This window comes from Malaclemys terrapin, chromosome 2 (genome assembly GCF_027887155.1).
Source record: "Malaclemys terrapin pileata isolate rMalTer1 chromosome 2, rMalTer1.hap1, whole genome shotgun sequence".
Lineage (NCBI taxonomy): Eukaryota > Metazoa > Chordata > Testudines > Emydidae > Malaclemys > Malaclemys terrapin.
Genome location: NC_071506.1, coordinates 246067749 through 246091164, shown reverse-complemented (window position 1 = coordinate 246091164; position 23416 = coordinate 246067749). Strand labels below are relative to the sequence as shown.

The 23416-nt window shown below is 42.6% G+C and overlaps 1 protein-coding gene across 1 annotated transcript in view; it reads left to right on the top strand.

The window, feature by feature from the left end:
• The window catches only part of ITGA8 (integrin subunit alpha 8), a 175996-nt gene that overhangs the window by 44245 nt on the left and 108335 nt on the right, over positions 1 to 23416 (top strand). Inside the window, exon 13 of the mRNA XM_054020579.1 lies at positions 7095 to 7286. Within this exon, the coding sequence (XP_053876554.1) occupies positions 7095 to 7286 (192 nt within the window). The remainder of the gene's footprint in view (positions 1 to 7094; positions 7287 to 23416) is intronic.

Below are 23416 nucleotides of genomic sequence, written 5' to 3'. Positions count from 1 at the left end.
AATGAAAATATTGTATAGATTTAACCACTCCTAGGAGTTCCTTTCAGATGGTGCAATAATTTGTCTCAGGAAAACTTAGACTTTTGCTATAATAAGCTACAACCCTCTCAATTCCCTTGTGTTCTTTTGTCGATACTTCCCTCAGAGCATGAGCAATAGCATCTGTGTCCAGTATGAAAGGGGTTTTGAAACACGGATAGGCCAAGAAAGGAGCAGTTATTAGAGCCTTATGCCACATTATACTCTGCGAACCATTGAAATGGTTTCCCTTTCTCACCCAACCTATGCCGTGGTTTTGCAATAATGGCAAACCCACAAATGAACCTTCTGTAATAGGAACAGAACCTTATAAAACTCTGCACATCTGTGAGTGTTTGGGAAGTTGGCCAGCTCTGTACAGCCTCAATTTTCTTTTTGTCAGTGGAAATTTCCTCCTCGCTAATTGTATACCCAAGGTGGATTACCTCTTTTTGAAACAACTCACGTTTCTTTGGGTTCGGTTTCAAATTGGCTCACAGACCATTTTAAAATGTTTTAGTTCCTGTTCAAATGTTTTAGCATGCACCAGATTAAAATAGACAGGCCGAGAGGGGCATGTCATGTAATACCCTCCCGTTATCCTCTCTAAGGTGGCAAACACAATTCAAAATCAACACTTTAAATGGCCACAAGCATTGTCCTGCTGTGAAAGCAGTTTTCCCTTGTCTCTTGCATCCACTTCCACTTGCCAATAACAACTATTAAGATCCAGTGTAGAAAACCAGACAATGTGCTACAGCATCTAGGGTATCATCTGTTCATGGTAATAGATAAGAATCCTTTTCAAGTGACTTCATTTAGTTTTCTATACTCCAGACAGAATCTTGTGTTGCCATCTTTTTTCTTAACCAGAGCTATGGGGGAGGCCTAAGGATTGGTTGAAGGCTCAATAATATCTTCCTGATACATTTCCTTGATGGTCTGTAGTGCCTCTTCCCTTTCTGCTCCTGGTAACAGTGAGGGTCAGATTCCTCCCCTGCCCACCATCAATTCTGTGCTGCACCAGTGCAGTACAACCTATGACTCTGTTGGACTAGGAGAACAGCTCCTGATTCCTAACCAGAAAGTCTCTTGGATTGTTCTGCTGTTTCCCCAGTGTACAACACAGTGCTGCAAGAGGTCCAATAGAAATTCTGGAAGCTCACCTTCTCCCTCTTCTGCCTTGTAGTTTTCTTCAATACCAGCATTAACCAGATCCACCAATTCACATTTTGCAACTGCAGTGTCCCTTCCCCCTCCCCTCGCCTTTTTTAACTATTTGCCACTTGTCGGAAACATTCAGCAAATGAACAGGGATCAGTTCTTATTTCAGAGCCACGATAGCTTTGACAGCTAAGATTGCCCCAAGACCCTGATTTCATAACAGGGTTCAACCACTCTCCAGCTTCCCTTTGCTGGAAAGCTGCCACAGCGTGTAGCTGTTATGGTGGTTTCTGCGCCTGGGAGCAGGCCTATAAGCCATTTATCTCACCTGGGCCATATTTTTAAAGGTCATTTCCACAGATTGAATTTGTAAGACACCTTTCCTGTTATTGAGTACACAGTTGTTAGCCATAATGAAATGCACTTCAATTACTAGCTCATTCACTAGTTCAGCCACCCAGCTCAAATTTCAGAGGTCTCATCTTCAAACCCAACTTCCCAGGTTTTGGACAGGTGCCATTTCCATTTGAGACCGATTTAGGTTGTTCAGTTTTGGATTCCCTATTCCATGGCCTTTTTAGTGTGTCTGGTCTCATAACTGTAATGTTTGAGCATGTGTCAATGATTCCTGTACACATCACCGATGCTATTACACACTCAATAGCCAATCTCCAGTTACTATTGTTTAACTGCCCAGATCTAAACAAAAACTGTGGAGATGATCATTGTTCCTCCAAGCTTTGCCCCTTCAGCTTGGTGACCCACCATTTCCCAGATTGAGAGAGAGGTTTTCACTAGATACTTGTGACAGTCTGTGTTGGCCTGCCTTAAATGTATAACAATCCTTTTTATGACCAGTTTTGTCACAGTACGAGCATTTATCTGAACTGTTCTCTTTAATTTTTGCATTATTGCCAATTTCCCTTGTTTTACAAACCACATGTGTCATTTGTTCCAGTCATTCAATGTGGTCATGAACCAGATTAGATTCCCTCCTAGCATACATATTGGACACAAAGCTGTATTTACAGGGATTATGGTGATCAGCTTCCATCATCCTGAATCGCAGTTGCTTCCTGAAATGCTGCAAGAAAAGATTTAAGTTCTGTAGCAAATCCCACAGCCTCTCAGAGCATCTTTGGCCTCCTTTCACTGATCTTGATCTGCAAGTATATGTCCAGCTGTTTGGCAATGGACCAATTTATAGACTATCTATTCTGGAAGGTCTCGGTTGTATCTGGATATCCCAGGAACATGTGTCTCTACAGGTCCCCTGCCAGTTCAGGTGGTGGTTCTTCTTTCCTGCTCCTTCTAGCCCTTAAATTAAAATTATTTTTTTTAATTAAATTAATGGAGATATCCTATCTCCTAGAACTGGAAGGAACCTTGAAAGGTCATTGAGTCCAGCCCCCTGCCTTCACTAGCAGGACCAAGTACTGATTTTGCCCCAGATCCCTAAGTGGCCCCCTCAAGGATTGAACTCACAACACTGGGGTTAGCAGGCCAATGCTCAAACCACTGAGCTATCCCTCCCCCCATTAGCTGTGCCCTGGTCAGCTCACATTGGTGTCTAGCTCCAAACCACATCTCAAGGTCTTGAATCAGGTTTGGATACCTCAGTCTCTTCTGGGGATAAGTTCTGCAGCACCATCAGAGCTGGGCCACCCAAGCTGGCTGCTAATAAACCTCCTTTCTGTCCCTCTTCCTAGCCATTCATCTGAGCTAGAATATTGAATTGACACAAATAAGCTTCCCAGGGAGTTTTGCCCACAAAGATAGTGGGGTTTTGCATCACTGGTCCCGACCTCTCTCTAGTTATGAACAGGATAGAAAACTGCTGTAAATATCTGGTCTTACCCAAGTCCTTTGGCTGGCTCAATGTCTCAACAGCCTTCCACTGTGGTCAGTGACCCTTCGATTTCCTTCTGGAGCTGAATTTTTAGTTCAATAAATCCTTGCTGCAGCTCATCTTGGTTGGCAAATTCCAGATTAGCTAAAGCTTGCTTGCTCTCTGCTATATTGTGGAAAAAACCATGGCTAATGGTGTGACAATCAGGGTCCAGACAACCCAAGGAGAGAACAGGGGGATCTGATCCCCAAAGAATAATCAATTGAATCAACTGATTGTATCCAATGTTACTGTGTACAGAAATATGTTCAGTAAAGTCTTTAATGAAAGCTTGTAACTTGATAGTCATTATGAGATATGTTTGCAGACTGTGGTTATAAAGATAGAGAGAGAGAACTCTACTCATAACCTGTACTACAATGTCAAATACACCTTGCAGGAGCGAGGGGCACAAAACGAGGAACAAGTAATAATCCATTGTAAACCCAGGAAAAGGCAACAATGGGCCATTAAAGTTAATGGGAAGACATTAAGACAACAGGCTATCCCCACTTTGAATCTTTGTAGTGACAGAAGGAAAAAAACCCTGAAAAAAATGGAAGTGGTTTGAAGTGAAAGGTTCTCAGCAACTGAAACTGAGGGACAGTCACTTAGCAGGAGCTGTCTGTGAAACGCTGAATCCCCTGACAGGGGGCATGATGAGAAATCGTTCTAAGGCAATAGGTGACTTGTATTAGAAAAGGGACTGTGATCTAATTTGAAAGTTGCATCTTTGTTTATTTTCTGTGTAACTTGTATGTGTTTGTTTCCCCTTACAATTTCATATTTCAAGCTGCGATTTTTCTATTAAATAAACTTTTTGTTTATTTTTACCCTAAACCTATCTCTGTTGTGCAATCTATGTGGAGTGTGTCCCCCAAAGGAAGCTAGTGCCTGGGGGGCTCATTTCACACCTTCGGGGATGGCAAGCCAGAGAGAAAAAGGCCGAGAGTCTGGTAATTAAGAACTCGGGTGGATGGACTTGGGGAGACTTGAGACTGGAAGGGCTGTTGGGGTCACCTTGCAAGGAGTAACTCGGCTGGTGGAAGCCAGGGTGAGACCTTGTGCTTGTGGGTATGCTACTGTGTTGGGTCTGAACCAAAGCTGCATAGCATATGAGCACCTCTGGTTACAGGGCAGGTGGTGACAGAACCTTATTGGTCTGGGTTATCCCAAAACACATCACAAATGGCAGTCAGGTTGCTGATCACCTGATCAATCTCCTTTACCTTTCAAGCCTGTATGGGTTTCCCCATTCTGTCCAGGCACTTGGTAGTTGCTGCTGCTCCAATAGAGATCTCATCTCAGTCTGCAATCATCTCTGAGCTCTTCCTGCAAAACCTCCAGCTTTTGTTTTAGTTCTTGTTTTAAATCCTACTGGCCACTTTTGATTTCTGCAAGCACTTCCATTCTTTGTTCCGACTTGATTCAATAGGAATACCAGCTCACAATCTCTCTCCTTGGAAACTAGATCCCACTGTTCAGAGCAGAATTGCCCCTTTTTGACCCGAACGGCTAGTCAAAGTTTGGATGCCTGTGGGTGTTCCAGTTGGGAGCAGAAAATGGTGATAGGTATTTCTTTGAAGCAGTTTTGTTTATTTACAAAGAATGTACAAAGTCCTGTGTATCTGAATACAGAGGGAATCAAATAACAAGAAATAGCTTCTTTTGCTCACAGCTTGAAGAGCAGTCTTTTCCGCCAGCACCCCTGACCCAAAAACCTCTCCCCAGGTTTCTTCCAGGGTCAGCCACATGCTTTCAGCTGCTCCTTCAGGCTGTCTCTCTGACTCAGTCTGTTTTTAGGCCTGGTCTCCCTAGGTAATTAGGACGATTTCACTTTGTCAGTAAGGGCCATGAAAAATCCACATCCCTGAGTGGCGCTGTTAAGCTGACCTAAGTCCCCATATAGACAGTGCCAGGTCGACAGAAGAATTCTTTCATCGATCTAGCAACTGCCTCTTGGAGAGGTGGATTACCCACATGGATGGAAGAACCCCTCTCGTCGGCCTAGGTAGTGTCTACACCAGGGATCGGCAACCTTTGGCACGTGGCCCGCCAGGGTAAGCACCCTGGGAGGCCAGGCCAGTTTGTTTACCTGCCGCGTCCACAGGTTCGGCCGATTGCGGCTCCCACTGGCCGTGGTTCGCCGCTCCAGGCCAATGGGGGCGGTGGGAAGCGGCGCGGGTCGAGGGATGTGCTGGCCACCACTTCCCGCCGCCGCCATGGGCCTGGAGTGGCAAACAGCGGCCAGTGGGAGCTGCGATCGGCCGAAGTTGTGGATGCAGCAGGTAAACAAACCGGCCCAGCCCGCCAGACTTAATGTTTTAAGTGTAGGCAAACCCTTCTTTTCTGTCAATTCCCTCCACCCCACACATCCATCCAGTCAAGCCCTCTGCCCACCTAGTGCTAGTTTCTGGATAGACACTATTAGGCTTTGTTTTAGATATTTCTTCTTAACTGTCACTTACAACTGGCTTAAATGGAGAACTCATTCACACATCAGGCTTAAAGAGGTTTTAACTCAGCTCATAATAATATGGATTAAAATGTAATATGATGTTTTTATAAATGTATTTGATTCAATACAGCATCAGTTTAAAAGGAGCTGTTCTGCTTCTTCCCCAGTTGTGTACATGAGCCGATTGAGGTTCAAAGAGGTAGAGTATCTTGCTCACAGTCACAGCTGAAGCAGTTGTGAGGCTCTCTTGTCAAAAGTGCCTAGGTGCCTAACTCCCATTAATTTGTGGAAACTGGGCACCTTAGGGCATTTGCAAATTCCACTAAGTGCCTAGCTGCATTTTTAGGTGCCTAAATACCTTTAAAAATCTGTCCTCAAGTCTTTCATCCTGTCCATCGGACATTATTTTCTCCATCCACTGGCCAAGGCTTTTAAAGTGGTTAGTGATTTGGGGTTCTAGCTCGAGACACTTTAAAGGGCCTGATTGTCAGTGGACAGGTGCTCAGCCCTCTCAAAGAAACTTAAGCTAAGCACCCAAAATCTCTTGTCATTTTGAAAATCTTGGTCATTGTCTTTTAGCAGATAAACTCACACAGTCTACTTAGTCATCATGGCTGTTTCTTTGATTTTTGTACCTGAAAAGTAGCAAGGGAGGGTTTGTTATCCATAACCAGTATAAATTTTAAATAGCATCTGGCCCTACACCAGTTAATACAATAATTTCTCTTTCAGGGATCTGCTGCTTTCATGAACTGCTCCAGCTTATTCTCCTGGTTTATGACATCCAGAGAGTGCCTTGAGTGAATTACAGCTTTGCATTCCCTGTGGGGCTGTCTATTATTCTGTATTTATCTTGTCTCCAAAATACTCCTCAAAAGCTTTTTTTAAACTATTTATATATATTTTTATATATTTATTTTTATTTGTCATGAAAACAAAGGGGATGTTTCCCATTTCATGGTAAGGTGTTTTACATACAAACCAAACTGATCTTATGCCGTTACTCCACTTCATTCCTGTTTTCCCTTCTGCATCCTGTAAAGTTGGCTGTTCAACAATGTATTTTTTTGTCGTCAATGAATTTTTTTTTTTAAGCTGGAAAAAGGACAAACCACAAAACAGAGCTTCTTAAAGAGCTGCTGCTAATTAATTAGGTGATGGAGAAAACAGGGAACATCACACAGTGTATGTTTAGTTTAAACAGATGAATGTAACATTAGCCATTATTTCAGTCTCAGTTTGTTAAATCTTGTTGATTACTGTAAAAACATGACAAAGGAAAATGTGCAATTAATAATAGACGTGTGTTGCCTATCTATTGCAATGTGAAGGCCCTTTCATATGAAAATAAATTCATTACAGCTATAGGCATGAAAGTTTGAAACACTAAAGCACTATTAAACATTTTTATGTATTTGTCTTGAAATAGAATCTATGCAATAAAGAAAAACTGATTAAGCCCCAGCTCTTGTTAACACACAACACAGGCCCCTCTGGTCTACTTTCCCTGTTGGAGTTAATTCTGTCTTTGTTTTAACGTTGTCAACTCTTTTTACTTTATTGCAGACATTGCAATCGGTGCACCATTCGCAGGAGAAGACAGAAGAGGCAAAGTGCTCATTTACAATGGACACAGGAATGGGTTAAATGCTAACCCTTCGCAGGTTCTTAATGGAGCCTGGGCCTCACAGTCCATGCCTGCGGGATTTGGCTTTACTCTAAGAGGAGACTCAGACATAGACAAGAATGATTACCCAGGTAAGATTTTTCCATAAGAGAGGGAATTTCATACCTTCATTCTCTGGAAAATGCATCTAAACTGTTCCTTGTGGAAGGCAGAGGTCACAATAAAGAATAGACAGTTTTTTGTGTAGTTCTAGCAATGCTTTCCTGAGAACATAAAGTCAGACAAAACAAATACTCCTTTTCCTGTCAAGAGACATCATCAGAAATGCAAGGGCTTAAACAGTTACATTAACATAAAACATGTGAAGTTTACAGCAAAAAGCTTAACCCTTATTCCCCACTCAACATTTGAATGCACTCATTCCTACTGAGCTTATAGGTCTGCTCCATGCTGACATTCTTCCTTAATTAAAACCATGTCATGTTATAAGGGAAGAGACTGACTTGGTTGTGTTTGCTGCTAGTTGTTTATAGCTGCTGAACTACATATATAAGTTCCTAATTGCTTTTGACCTCATTACAAAAAGCAGAGAGAATACAAAAAGATTCCATTCTTTGAGTCACAGATTTGATTTAGGTCTTTCCATGACCTTATTCGCACTTTGTTATACAGATTCTTCCTTTTTAATTTTGTTTTGAATTTTTATTAACAATGAATAGTTTTCAGACATCCAATGGTATTTATCAAGATTACGCCACTACTGCATGCTTTTTTTCAGTGGAGTCCTTCCAGCTTGGAGCAGCATTCCAGGACCATATGCTGCCTAAATGTACAATATCCTTTTAATCTGATGCCTTCCTCTAGGATCAGTACATACAAGACCATACTATTTCTCTGAGTCAAGATTGAGAAATCTCTGAACGTTTGCAATGTACCCAGTGTCGTGGAATGGATAGCCTTGGTGTTGTATACTGTTGAGCTACCGCACTAATACTTGCTAATGCTTTAGGTTTCACTGACTCTTTATAAAGTTATTTTTCTTAGCTTGTCTTCCTTAACTTATATTATTACAGCTAGCAAAGTTAGTGACCTGAAAGTTTGTGTTATTAGCTGCACGATTTTGATAATTAAAGGTGACTTGCAAAGAAAAAAAAAGAGGGTTTGTGAGACCTTTTTGGCTTATTTGTTCTAGGTAAAGAAGGCCTGAAAGCTATGGGATTTTTGTTTGTTTTTAAAAGGGGGACTTTTTTTATGCTAGAAATTCAGGTCTTGTGTGCTCTAGAAAATGCTGCTTGAAAAGCTGGATAATGATAACATTAAAAGACTCAAGGGAGAGAAAGCTGAGCAATTGAAGGGAAGGGCTTTGTAGTCCTGTGTCAATTTTTGTTTTGAATTTTTGTGTTTTGGGGTTCTTAACTCTCATTCCGTTTCAATAACTAATGGGCTTTTGGGGCATTATTAAAATTTCAGCACCATGAACATGCTCTGAAACAGCTAAGATGCCCTCCAGTAAAACCAGGGAAAACAAGATTTTACATTCCTGGCATTTCTAAGTGGGGGAGGAGGGACACTTTCAAATCTTCTCCTTTAAATAATATAAGGAAGGAGGGTATAGACCCAATTAAAAATAAATATCCTTCACAGGGCATCTTTAAAGCTGAATGGGGGAAGTTTGGGTACCACACTTGGATCTTCAGTTCATTTGAGACATTTCTTTAGCTTTTCCCTGACTTTCACTTTTGGGTTTTGTGTTCCTACCTGAAGAATTCTATTGTAGAATGTGTTTAGCATGTGACAATTTGGTTTTTGTTTTGTTACAAGGATGAGTTGTTTGAGAAAAAGACTTACTAGTAACTGTTTACCATAGGCAACCTCTCCTTCAATCCTACAGTTACCTAGACTGACAATGTTGCAAAATCCACCTCCCAGAAAATTATAGGGCAAAAAGAACTGTCAATCAAAGAAGCAGTTCATCCACTCCTAAATCCAGAAAGACCTAAACTGTTAAATAATAATACAACATTACCTTGAAAATGTCAAGTTGGACAGGGGAAGTATTTGTTCCCATAAGTTGCAAGAGACTAGTCAATCTAATTTATAGAGACTAATATGTGGAACAACCATGCGTGTGCCTATATAATTGTCACTGGCCAATAGCTCAGCCTTCTTAGCTCATGAGGCAGGTACAGCCCTGGTAGAATAGATCTTTATTCATGTGTACAGAATGTCAGAGGTAACCTTGTATTTTATAATTAAAGCACTCAATAGGGAGGCATGAGGCTTTCAGATCTTTCTATCCTGGAACTAGACACATAGGTGAAATTTGGAAGCATCATTCTATTTACCTCTGTATTGAGCCTAATAACTTCTTTGACTAGAGCATAATTTGTGTTTGGCTAAAGCACATGTTCCAGAAAGGCTTCTGCCAATTAGTGGTGAATAATTGTGGATAAATCTCCTGCACTGCTTTGAAAATCTCAACCGTAATGCTTGAAAGTTCCCTATTTAATATCAAAAGGGTTGAATCTTATTTGCAGAGAGTAAAGATTAGAAGTACTCTTAAAAACACCTTTATTGGTATAAATACAATGTGTAGATATTAAAGATGCACTTTTCCTAACAAAACAGAAGACTACTGAACAGCAACTAATCCAATTTGTCTATTTTCCTCCAACGCTGTCAGCACAACAGATAGGATGGCTTTCCCAGCTCGTTAGCAATCTGCTCAACATAATGGCCATCTGTCTTCAGCCAGCCTGATATAGGCGCTGTCACTGTTAAAGCTAACAGAGCACCATTTTCAACTTTGTTAAAATACCGGAACGTGTCTAACCTATCAACAAGGTTTTTATTATTAAACATGGCCCTTGGACCCCACGTCCAAGGAAGTGATGCTATCAAAATAATGCTGCTTGTGCAGAGAAATATGGAATAACCTCATAACTACTATCATTTCACAGCAGTTTGGCTTTTTATCTTAGAATAACTTCAGATGACATGAGCCTAGAATTATTCCTTTATCAAAAGGGACACTTGCTCATGCAAGGCTAGATTGTGCCTTCTAGGCACAGCCTTGGTGAGGAACTGTACTTCAAGGGAAGCACTGTTGATATCCCATGTCAGAACACCTCGTAGAGCTCTCTGGTGCAGAGGGGAGCGTTCAAACTGTTACATCTCTTTACAGGTGCAGCATCTCACCCAAGTGACACAGGGCAGAGCCACCTACTGCCCATTGCTCCCAGCCCCAACAGAACAACTAGGAAGCAGTCCCTGTGCTCCACTGATGCGAGGACAGCAATTTTAGCCAGCCCTTGCATGGTCAGTGCAGAATTGGGGAGGGCTCTTTGCTGCACATCCACACAAGAATTAGGCAGAACCTAAATCTTAGTTTGTAAGGCTGACAAGAGAAAGCATTCTTTCCCTCTATTTTGCTTCAAGTAGATTGAAATAGATCCACGTCCTTCAGACAGATTCTATTTGTTCTTAGTACACCTCTACCCTGATATAACGTGACCCGATATACTCGAATTCGGATATAATGCGGTAAAGTAGCGCTTGGCGGGTAGGGAGGCGGAGCCGCGCGCTCCGGCGGATCAAAGCAAGTTCAATATAACACGGTTTCACCTATAATGTGGTAAGATTTTTTGGCTCCCAAGGACAGCGTTATATCAGGGTAGAGGTACAAAGGAGGTCAGTTTCATTAGCTTCATTTTATAGATGGGGAAACTGAGGCAGAGGGGAAAGTGACTTGCCCAAGGTCACCCAGCAGGCCAGTGACAGAGCCAGGAATAGAATCCAGGTCTCCTGAATCCCAGTCTTGTGGTGTATCTACTAAGTAACACCGCCTCTCCTCTGTGGCTGGATTCAGAAATGAAACCAGAACACTTCAGAGGAAGCAAATAAGCATGAATTCTATTGCATGCTCCCATGAATTTGGCAGTTTATCATTTGTAGAACTGAATTCCCCTTTCTTTCATGCCTGAGCACACCAGACTCTATTCACACCTATGCCAGGACTTTCAGCTGAAATGTTGTGAAAGAGGGAGATTGTTTAACTGTCAAAAGAGACGGGTCATGATGCGAGCTATTTCTGCTTCTTCATATGATTATTCAGGGAGAGACTCTCCCATTCTGCCAGATGAGAAATCAAAGAGTCTTGGGCCTTGTTTGACTGAGAGATTTGATGTACGAGACAGGATCCAGTATTGGACGAAAACAGACTGGTGAAGACCTTTTAGTGCCCTCCAGTAGACCAACTATTCTTTTCTTCTTCCATTCTCCAAGTCTTCATGCTGTGTCTTGATGGAACTGGGGTCCAGATCCTGATAAGCAAGTGGAAGGAAGGTGCCCTTTATGAGTAATTCATTCCATAGCTGCCAGTAACCAGTGCTGATAATTAATAACTTTATATTGTCTCTGTCTCTCAAACTTATTTATCATCTTTACATCTTGTGTTCTTATATCTTCTGGATGGCCAAGCTGGAAAGCAAAAAAGAGAAAGAATAGACTTGGCACTAGAGGCCTGACCTCCATGTTTCTAGATGAAAAAAGCAGAATGGGGAGAAATTAGATAGGCTGCTGCTTGTCTAGTCGTCTCTCTTGCCCATTCTTTTCAACTACTTGTTTTCTGGTAGGTGAAGTTATAGAGACAGATTCTAACCTCATTTACACTGGTATATATCAGGAGTAGTAGCTCCATTGACTTCCATTCAATACAGTTATATTGGACTTAACCAAGTCTAGCTCAGGAGAGAGGGTAGGGGATGTGTGGTGGACAAGACTAGAAGATGTGAAAAAGTCTATTTAACACAAAAAAAAAAAAAAAAAAAAAAAGGTTATGTGCAAATATGACTAAAGGAATTGTGGGTGAGATTTTTGTGCTGTGCTCCTAAGAGGTGCAGCACACAACTCACTGATAGGGGAGGGGGAGCTACATAGCTTTAAGCCATATTTGCACGTGGTCAGTCCTGGGGCTGGAGCAACCCCCTAGGGTAATTTAAGTAGTCCTGGGGGTCCAGCACTGCCAACAATCTCTGCTGTGTTCTGTGCAATGGCCCTGCCCCAACATACTCTTCCTGGTCCCCGCCCCACACGTGGTACACCCCCTACACAGAGGCGATTCTTGGGAGGCAGCTCTACATATGTTTTCCACAGTACCTGCATCAAGGGAATCATCCCTTGACTAGGGATGGGCCTTCAGGGCCTGTGAATGTGAGTGGCCTCCTCCCAGGCTCCCCCTCGTGGCCTCAAAGCAGCCCTGCAAGTGACTCCTCTCTCTAGTTTCCCTTTTGGGGCTCCTCAAATAAATTCCACCCAGGCTTTTTGTCCAATAATGCTCCTTCTTCGAGGGCCTAAAATATTGGCATAATATAAACTCCAAATAAAACTCCAAGTCCCAAATTAAAGTCCACACAAACAAAAGTTTCTCTTCCTATTCCCAGACCTTCCTGCCTGGGGTCTTTGCTGCTTTGGTAGACCACTCCTAGGCCCACCTGGCTGCAGTATTTTCATTCTTAACCCATGGAGTCTGCTCTTCCTGGCCCTCAGCCTTCTAGGCTCAAACTCGTAACCTATAGTCAAGGGTCTCCTGCTCACTGGTGCTCTTCTGCAGTCTCTGCCACAGTTTCCTCTGGTTGCTCTCTCTAAGGATCCTCCCTTCTTGTAGCTTCCTACTTCTCTTATAGGGGAATCACCTGATCTCTGCTCAGGTGTGCCTGTTTCCTAACTAGGTTTTTAGTCCTTAATGGGGCAAGCCATCCTGTTACCCTTTACTCCACTCCAACCCTTTTATGTGCTGTAAAGGGGCTGGAGCAATGGAGCAGGGGTGGGAATCCCACCTTAGATCTGCTTTCTGAACTCTGGTTTATTTCATTTCTTTTTCTTAAACAGAGTAATTCAGTTTTGAGGATGCAAGAGAAATCCATAAATGTGTTTAATGGAAAATAAATTTGTTTTCTTTTGCTTCTGGTCAACTGTTCAAAGTTGATCCCTGTTGAGTGCTCAGGATCAGTGATTATCTAGGTAGTGGTGTTGTACAGCCAGCTGGTTCATCTACAAGGCTAGCTCTGCACTACAGACTGCTTTTGGTGGTGTGTAGTGTACATGTAGCTATATGTTGCAGTGAAAAGCAGGCTGTGTCCATGCTGTAGCATAGCTACAGGTGGCAGTGAACGGTTCTGGTGGGAGGAGATAGTGGGGGAAAGCGTCAGCAGCTCCCTGCTGCCAGAGCCTTTCACTGGGTGAGAAAGACTCTGGCAGGGGGGAGGCAGCTGGAAATGGGTCAGCCTTTCCCAGCTGCCTCCTCCCTGCCAGAAGTTTTTCTCCTGCAGAAGAGAAAGGCTCCAGCAACTGGGAGCTACCAGAATCTTTCCTCACTCTCTGCCCACCCCCTACCAGCCCTCCAGTCCCCACTCCCAGACTCTTTCCCTAAAGCAGGGAAGGGCTCGGGCAGCAGAGGGCTGGCAGCTTTACCTCCCTGCCTCCCTGCTGCTGGAGTCTTTCCTTGCAGTGGGAGATGCCTGCAGCAGCTGGTAGCACGTTTCCTCACTGCCCCTCTTGTGCCGGAGCCTTTCCCTGCGGTGGGGAAGGTCTCCAGCAGAAGGGAGCTGGCGAAACCTTTCCCCGCAACATCCCGGCTGCTGGAGCCTTCCCCTGCTGAGAGAGTTTTTCCCTGCAGTGGGGAAAGGGTCCAGCAGCAGGGAGGCAATGGGACACTACACTGCTAAAAATTGTTGTGTTGACCGGGAGGCACAGCTTCAGTGAGTAGAGAGCAGGTAGGGTATGTACTTACATAAATACCCGAACCTTTTGGATATGTCTGAACTCTGATTTCTTAAGCTGTGCCTCTCTGCCTACACTGCTATTTATACCCCCGCTAGAGGGACCATGTAGGTACATATACTACATGCCGCTGAAAGTGGTGTGTAGTGTAGACGAAACCTTGTAGAACTCATGCATTTTCAAACTGTATGGTTTCTGTCTTCACACCATGGCATATGTTGAGTCACTTGCTGGCTATTATAGCTGAGCAAATAGTTTATCATGAATAACTTATTCAGCCTGTTTTCTGCCAGTGGCATTTCCTCAAGCAGATTGTGGCGTCTTCAAATTTATTTGTCATCCAGAACTATTTAAACAATTTTTTAACAAAGTAGATTGATGCAGAGCATCTGTGTGTGTTTATTGCTTGGATAAATTACACTATTTGAACATGTGTATAAGTAGTCCTCATTCATCTAGGTTGTCCTTTTGAAGTCAGGGGCCTTTTCTACTCAAATTTACCCCAGTTTTATACTGGTATAGTTCTACTGGGCCTGATTATTCCTTCTAGCTAAGCTCTGGTTGGGTCAGCTTTCCTTATTCTGGGTGCAGTTATTACGTTAAAGATTGATTTATATATAGTATAAACGATGTCTCTAGAAACATTTAACGAAATGTTATCACAAGGCTGTGATAATCAGGCAAAATTCTCTCTAAAATTCAATAATCCAGTCTAATCTTATTAAAGATTGAGTCTTTAACAGTGCCATCTGCTAAATGCATTAACTTGAACAGCAGGAAGAAAAGCCTCAAGTTTCTTTCTTAAAAGCTGGGATTTTTCATGATATTCCATTTGTTGAACATAACAGGCAGTGTGCCAATAACATCACAGCATTGTAGTCTAGTGATGATTATATTCTGAAGTTAAGTCAGGAGAGTTACAGAAGACAAAAAATGAAACTCTGCATCAACTTTGATGATAGCTGTACAGTGTGTGAGTGAGAACGGGGGAAAAGGGATTCTGCAACCAAATGGAGCAAACTAAAGTGCCTATAGCAGATATTTGGCTTGTATTATATTGTTGATTGATTTAATCACTTGAAAATGCAACAATTTCCTGAACATCTCATTTTACAGCAAATCAAATGGTGGTATACATTTATATTTACAGATACACTGTTTTCCAAAATGATCTGGGAGATTTAAGGAACATCACAATATCATGCGTTCATTGGTGCTCAGGGGAAATATATTTATCCCAGCCAATAACAGGACTCATTGAAGTGGTAAACATTAAAAATACTCAAGAAGTGGATAGTTATAGGGTGGAATGAACAGAAACAGTGCCTCAGGAAGTCAGAGAAGGGGGTTAATTCAGACCTCAGGGGAGAGTGGAAGTAGACCAGCCAGATGCAGTTGCTGATATTATTAAGGGGGTTGCTGTCAGAAAAGCTGAGGGGAGAAAGGAAGTTCCCCCTGAAAGAACCATTCAGGACTTTGTAAGTGACTGGGTCAGAAGAAAGTGCTATTTTTGCAGACAAAGGTTATTTCTGGCTATAGGCTGAGTTTTTCATGGGTGTTGCCTGGAACAGATCATCTTCTGACCTTTCTTGTGGTCATTGCTGTAGTAGTAAGCCTTTTAAGGGACCTTTTACTTTGGACTTTTGAGACTGAAGAGAACTGGCTGATAGAAATTTAGGTCAAGGAACCCTAAAAGAGGGAAATAAATCTACCTTACAAACCTCAGGCTCCATGGGGTTTCTTAAAGGGATGGGATCAATTGAGTGAAACAATAAAGACAAATATACACAAGGAGGCATAATGATATACAATTTTATATACTATATATTTCAGATATACAATTTTTTCTCCATTTTAATAACATTTTTCATTTATATCGAACCTTTACTCTCACGGGATCCCAAAGACTTCCCAATTGCTATGCATATTGTGTCATTAAAAGGAAGCTTCTTTTACTAATAGAATACACAGATTTATTTCTTAAACTGTTGAAAAAATACACCTCTACCCCGATATAACGCGACCCGATATAACACGAATTCGGATATAACGTGGTAAAGCAGCACTCCGGGGGGTGAGGGGGGACTGTGCACTCCAGCGGATCAAAGCAAGTTTGATATAACGCAGTTTCACCTATAACGCAGTAAGATTTTTTGGCTCCCGAGGACAGCATTATATTGAGGTACAGGTGTACTCATAAAGGGTTAGGAACTGGTAGAGCCTAAAAGTAAACATTCTTATTCTCTGTATCCTGATATGTAGTACCATGATGAGAGATGGCTTAACCTTTGATTAGCTCACTCCTGGGTGTCTCGTGAGCAGAATGTAGGCCATTTCTGTACAATTTTTCAGAACTGCAGATTGTATTGCTAATATTTGGCTACTAATCCGGGCCCCAAGGCAAAAGATGAGACTCCAGGCCATAACTTAGCTTTTCTGGAAAGACTCAAGGAAAAGGGGATTCTCTAAGCATATCACTTGCTGCTTGGTGGTGTGTGGAAAAGTCCCTTTTCAAAGTTGCTTTGGGCTGGATCTTGCACTGGGTGGAAGGAGATATTACTAGAGGGTGGCTGCCTGCTTAGCTTGATCCAATCTAAACATCACTCAGTGAGGCTGGAGATGGAGATGAGCAGCCCTGGTTGTCTGCTTTTTCCAGAACTTTACTGTTATGCTTATTTCCATAGCAAGGATGAAGGCTCACTCTGCTGATATTTCTATACTGGAGCTGGAGGTGTAATTTCCAGCTTCAGGAGACATACCTAGCTCTGATGGTCAGAGGGTATTCCTGCCCTGTAGTACCCCCTGCTGATCCAGTGTGGAGCTGCAGACACTCCTTGCCTCATTTCCCCCTCTTTCTGGGCCCCTTAAGGACTCCTCCAGTCCAAAGGGTGTAAGACAACATTCCCCTGCTGGGTTCTACTTTATTAAGTTAAAATAAACTTGAAATAAAGTCTCTCAGGCTCACAGAATTGCACAGCCCTTCTCCTTTGGGGGTGTGATTCTCAGTTCTGGTTTGTAGTCTCTCCCTTTGGCTCAGGATTGCACAGCCTTCCTCCTTGGGCCTGTAGTCTTGGGGAGCTTCCTTGTCTGTGAGCACCTCCCTGGACCTGAGTCCTGATGGCCTTTTATCAGGCTGAGGTGCTCATTATTCAATTAACTACCTGCTTAGATAGGCTCATTCCCCTTAAATTAGCTTGTCACTTGTAAGGGGGCCCACACTCTCCTTAAAGGGGCCAGCAACCCTGTGATACCACTAAAACTAGAAGTGTAGCCATGATGGCACCAGCAGTGGGACAGGTTAGCTGTCCCAAGTACAATCCCATCTGAGATCCTAGGTGAGCCCTTGGGATAGCTTGCCTCTCCCGTTGCAGCTCCATGTCTATTTTTAGCATGCTAGCTCAGTTGGAAATTATACCTTCCAGCTCCAGGGTAGACATAGCCAGCACCACTGCACAAGCCATGCCAAATTTACATCCCTCAGCATACATCCTATCAGATCTGGCACATCGATGGGGAAAGGGATGCTGGTGGAGGTGTCAGCTCACCTTCCCGAGCCTAATGTGCCTTTCTCTGCCACGTGTGGTTGCTACTTGTGTATCTGTCGATCATCATGTCCTGTAGCTCAGCAGATGGACTTTCCCTTCTCTTTACCATGTAAGGTCTTGCAGAATTAAGCCCTTTATTTGGAGCAAAATGAAAATCAGTCAAGGAAATAACTAGGGTAGTTTAATTTCTGCAGTACCCTTTGAATTATTCATCTGCACCTTTACCTAATTTCATGTACGGAGAGCTTGTCTCAGGACTAAGCTCTGTGAATCCCTCCAGTTTGTTTCATTCATCTAAACTGAAGAGTTCTGTTGTATTAATTTAGATGCAATATATAGACCCCAGGAGTCAAAGGTCACTGGGTCATAACCCAGTCACAGTTTTAAACATTAAACAGTTTTAAACAAGGTTTGGGATTTTGCTATACAGAGACCTCAGAGTGCTTAGTACCATGGCAAACACATCATTAAAAGTCCTTTTAACTTTTTATTGAAGATACAGAAAAGAAGGAAAAACAATTAAAGCATTTGAAATGTAAAGTATTAAATAGGGCTTTCATTTTAACAACATCCCTTGTTCCCTTTCCCTTTAGCTGGAGAGAGTTTATGAAAGGTTGTTTGACAACCTTTTAGATGGCATCAAAGATGGTAATAGTTATCCTTTTGGGGACAAGAGCAGAAGTTAGTTGAGATGGCCTGGAACTGTCATTGTAGCTGTTGTTAAAGTCTGATCCTGTTACTTAGAAGACAAAACACACACAAAAAGGGAAAGAAAGGTAGAAAATGGAGCTTCTGTCTCTGGTGTTGACTTTCACTTGCAACCTCACTGCTGGCGAAACACATGGTCTTACCAGCCACTCTGAGACCTGGCAAACTTGTACCGGCATTGGGCTGGTTAGGGCATTGCTTTTAGTTGCCTCTTTCTGGTCAAAGGCTCACAACAGGGTTGCAAAATATGACCAGCTAAGCCAGTCTCTTATTAAACAGAAGGCAAAAGGAGAGAGACAGGAAAGAAAATTAAAAAGCTGGGAAAAGAAAAGGACACACATGGCAGAGGACGGGGGTGATAAAGTCCCACATTCCAGGTGGTGGCTGTGATTTATCTTAAGCCATTGGAGGTGTCAGTGCCATTTGGGTCCCTCTCTCTGGCCCGGTCAGGTCAGGACATGTCTCAGGATTAGGACAAAGGTGGTCTGGGATCCCAAGAGATGATGGGGGTTGCAGATATGATGATAAAGTTCACTGCAGACAGCTGCTGCTTCTGCTAATTTTTCCCAAAAGTCTTTTCTTTCTAAGAACTTAGAAAGGGCGTGTTGGGTGGAATAGGCCATCCTCTCATTATTTTGTCCACCAATAGGCCTAACTTCCGACACACCTAACTTCTATCCTCTGCTTCTCTTGTTTACCAGTCATAAACTTAACATAGTCCTTGAGTGATATCAGTAAAACCTTTTCTGTTTAAATTAGTTCAGTCTTTCTGTCTCCTCCTTACATCCTAAACTATTTTATACAACAGGTCATTGTGACAATTCATGAATTTACACTCACTTTCTACAGCTGAGCTTACAATTAGGGTAAATTTTTAGGCCCAATTATCACAACAGTTCTCAGTGGAAACGCCCCTTGAAATTCCTTTAGGGTCACTTGGAGCTTGTTTCCTGAGTTATGGCACAATGAGGTTCTAGGGCATTTCAGTCCTATGGATCACTCAGCCTGGCAGGGCCATTTTCTGCCAAGGGAGACGGCAGCCGGGACATTTTGGGTCCAAAAGGAGGGGGAAATGGTAAGTTTTGAACTGACAATTTGCTGAATTCCCTTCTTAATCTGACTATTCTGGGTATTCAGCAAATCTTGATAAAGCTGGGGAGGATTTTAATGTAACCTTGCGGGTTACAGTTAGATATCTTGGGAGAATACTCCCCTCCTCATAAACCATCTGCTCTGTATCTATGGGAGGGAGACCCCATGTTGCATTTGTAAATAGATGTACGTTTCTCAGGTGGGGCCCAATATTGAGCATGCTTCTGCTCCAACTTATTTAAATGGGAGCAGTCCATGGGGAACTGAGGCCATTCAGTACTTTGTCAGAGGAATGCAGCACCTTACAGGATGGGAACAGATAGATAATTTGTCATTGATCATTTCTTCTCTTCATACATATGTATAACTCCCATTCTCATCCATGGGCATTACTGAGGGGTTTGCAGTGGATTTCAGTTTTGGAATTTGGAATTAAAGTGGAAACACTCTAATAGGTATTTCTTATTAGTGATTCATAGATGATTGTTCTTTTTAAATTAGGGCCATAGCGACTTGCCTTTGTGAAAAAAGAAAACAAACCCTAACTAATGAAATAGGTGCAGTCTTATGTTCCAGCTTGCAAATGTTTTTCTTCAGGCTTCATTTGGAAGAGATCCTGACAGTTAGTTAAGATTACTTTTTTGCTGTGGAAATTCCAATTGCCTTGTCAAACATTTGTTTTTCAGCTAATAACCTTTGCATCAGTGACATTTCATATGTAGCAATAAAAAAAACAAGTAATGAAGACAACTTCCATCTATTTTTAGGAGAAGAAAGTTGCCAAACTTCAGATAATTTGGACGTCTTGCATGTATGTTTCACAGAAATGATTAATTGCTTTTCCTTTACACAACACACAATAAACTTGTACACTACTGCTCATAAATGACTCTGACATTATGCATGTTCAAAACGATTACTTAGCTAATGAAGGGTTTGGCCTAACTCCCGTCAGTCTCAAAAAGGCTCTTTCAATTTAGTGCTGTAGAAGTTGGATTGGGCCCTAAATGACAGTGAAACAGAGTACAATGGAACTAATGCATTATAATAAACTGACCACAGTTGTAGTTGAATTCTGGATGGACCTTTCAATAAATTATTTTGTGTGAATGTACAGTGACATCACCTTATTATCCTTATTTAGAGTGTATACATCACCATTAACACAATCAGATCTTTTAATGTTTGTTTATTCACTCTAATTCCTCTGTTCCCAATTAATAGTCATGCTCTTTCAAGTGCTTTGGGGCAGGTCATGTTGGGGTAGATTTTCCCCTGGAGCTGAGCTCAGCTTGATGTAGGGGGTGAGGGGCTGCTCCCAAATCAGCACAATCCAGAACCATAGATACAGCCCCAAATGGGGGCCCTCTTTGGCTTGTCCCCATGGCATGGCCCCACTCCTTTGCTACACCTCTTGCCCTGGTTGAGTTGGTAGATGCTGGAGCCCTCACACTAGCAGTCTTCTGGGCTTCTGGGGGGTCTACCATCACTCATTTTTGGCAAGACTGGGCGTCATCCTTCTCTAGATCACCATTCCCTGTCTTCCAGTGGGCTGTGGGGCAGTGTGGGGTGGTAGGGTAGCCCCTACTCACCTGTGCAGAGGATTTGGCATGTGTGATCCCCTTTCAACTTCACCCTAGCAAAGCCATGAAGAGATTGAGGTACCTAGGCCCTCTACACATAGATTCCTATGTTGAGGTTCAGGTGGTGTTGGTGTGGCTCTCCAGAACAGTGGGTCTTAGAGTTAACACTCCATTGTGATGAGTGGAGCAATTCACTCCTCTCAGAGGCATTGTTTCAGAGTATGCCTACACTTAAACTGCTACATTGAAGCACTTCAGTGTATACAGTAACTACACCGAGAGAAGGGGTTCTTCCATTGGCATATGTAATCCACCTCTTTGAGAAGCGGTAGCTAGGTTGACAAAATAATTCTTCCTTTGACCTAGCACTGTCTAAAACAGAGTTAGGTCAGCATAGCTATGTCTCTCAGGTGTGTGGATTTTTCATACCCCTAGAAGACAGCCATGTCGATGTAAGTTTTTGCTGTAGACCTAGGGTGCCAAGATGCCCTGATTTTATAGGAACAGTCCCGATATTTGGGGCTTTGTCTTATACAGGCGCCTATTACCTCCCACCCCATGTCCTGATTTTTCTTCTCACCCTTGCTGACTGGTCACCCTATGTAAACCAGTCCTCAGACTCAGCAGATTCAGGCAGACATCTGTCACCACTTCAAGCTTTTCTTTGCAGCCATGAAGGCTTGAGGCAACTTTCTTATATGGAAGCTCAGATTCTGAAATCAGCTGCTCTAACTTAAACCACAGCTTTAAAGCCTGAAAGGATAGATGATAGGTTTAAGGAAGCCCTATTTTACTTGTCTTTTTTCTATCTGTTTGTGACATAGCATGATGTCTTCTTGAGAAATATCTTATTAAATCCATTTGGATTATTGTGAGAGTCAGGGAACCCAGCTGGGTGGAAAATCTTAGGAGAGTTTTTGCCACGTGGGCTGTTGTCTTGTGATGCCTCACCTCACAACATCTTAAACAAGAAGGTAAACTTCTCTTCAGGTTCTACTTGCCCAGGTTTCGAGTCCATTGAGAGTTGTCGAGAGAGCCATTATCACAAAGGGGGCTCCTAAGTGCCCCAAGGGGAGAAACCGCTCACACATTCTCACTGGAATGCCCCATCCATTGAAGTGTGCTCTCCAGTGAAGCCCCTGGAGTTCCAGCAATGTAAATCCAGTTTAAGGAGAATCAGCCCAAGAGTGTGTCTGGCAGGGATATGTTACTCAACAGAGAATCTGTAGATTGGTTTACACACTATGTGTGCACTGGTTTAACTAAATTAATTTAACGAATTTAAATTACAGTAAAATAACTTCCTAGAGTGTAAAAACAACGAGGAGTCCTTGTGGCACCTTAGAAACTAACAAATTTATTTGGGCATAAGCTTTCATGGGCTAGGACCCACTTCATCAGATGCATGGAGTGGAAAATACAGTAGCAGGTATATTTATACATAGTACATGAAAAGATGGGAGTTGCCTTACCAGGTGGGGGGTCAGTCTAACGAGACAATTCAATTAACAGTAGAATACCAAGGGAGGAAAAAATCACTTTTCTAGTGGTAATGAGGGTGGCCCATTTCAAACAGCTGACAAGAAGGTATGAGTAATAGTAGGTAGAAATTAGTATGGTAAAATTAGGTTTGTAATGACTCATCCACTCCCAGTCTTTATTCAGGCCTATTTTGGTGGTGTCCAGTTTGCAAATTAATTCCAGTTCTGCAGTTTCACGTTGGAGTCTGTTTTTGAAATTTTTTGGTTGAAGAATTGCCACTTTTAAGTCTGTTATTGAGTGACTAGGGAGGTTCAAGTGTTCTCCTACTGGTTTTTGAATGTTGTAATTGCTTATGTCAGATTTGTGTCCATTTATTCTTTTGCGTAGAGACTGTCCGGTTTGGCTAATGTACATGGCCGAGGGGCATTGCTGTCACAGGATGGCATATATCACATTGGTAGATGTGCAGGTGAACGAGCCCCTGATGGTGTGGCTGATGTGGTTAGGTTCTATAATGGTGTCCCTTGAATAGATATGCAGACAGAGTTGGCACCTGGGTTTGTTGCAGGGTTTGGTTCCTGGGTTAGTGTTTTTGTTGTGCGTTGTGTAGTTGCTGGTGAGTATTTTCTTCAGGTTGGGGGGCTGTTTGTAAGAGAGGACTGGCCTGTCTCTCACAGTCTGTGAGAGTAAGGGATCGTCCTTCAGGATAGGTTGTAGATCCTTGATGATGCGCTGGAGAGGTTTTAGTTGGGGGCTGTAGGTGACAGCTAGTGGCGTTCTGTTACTTTCTTTGTTGGACCTATCTTGTAGTAGGTGACTTCTGGGTACCCTTCTGGCTCTGTCAATCTGTTTCTTAACTTCACCAGGTGGGTATTGTAGTTTTAAGAACACTTGATATAGATCCTGTAGGTGTTTGTCTCTGTCTGAGGGATTGGAGCAAATGTGGTTGTATCTTAGAGCTTGGCTGTAGACAATGGATTGTGTGATGTGGTCTGGGTGAAAGCTGGAGGCATGTAGGTAAGTATAGCGGTCAGTAGATTTCCGGTATAGGGTGGTGTTTATGTGACCATC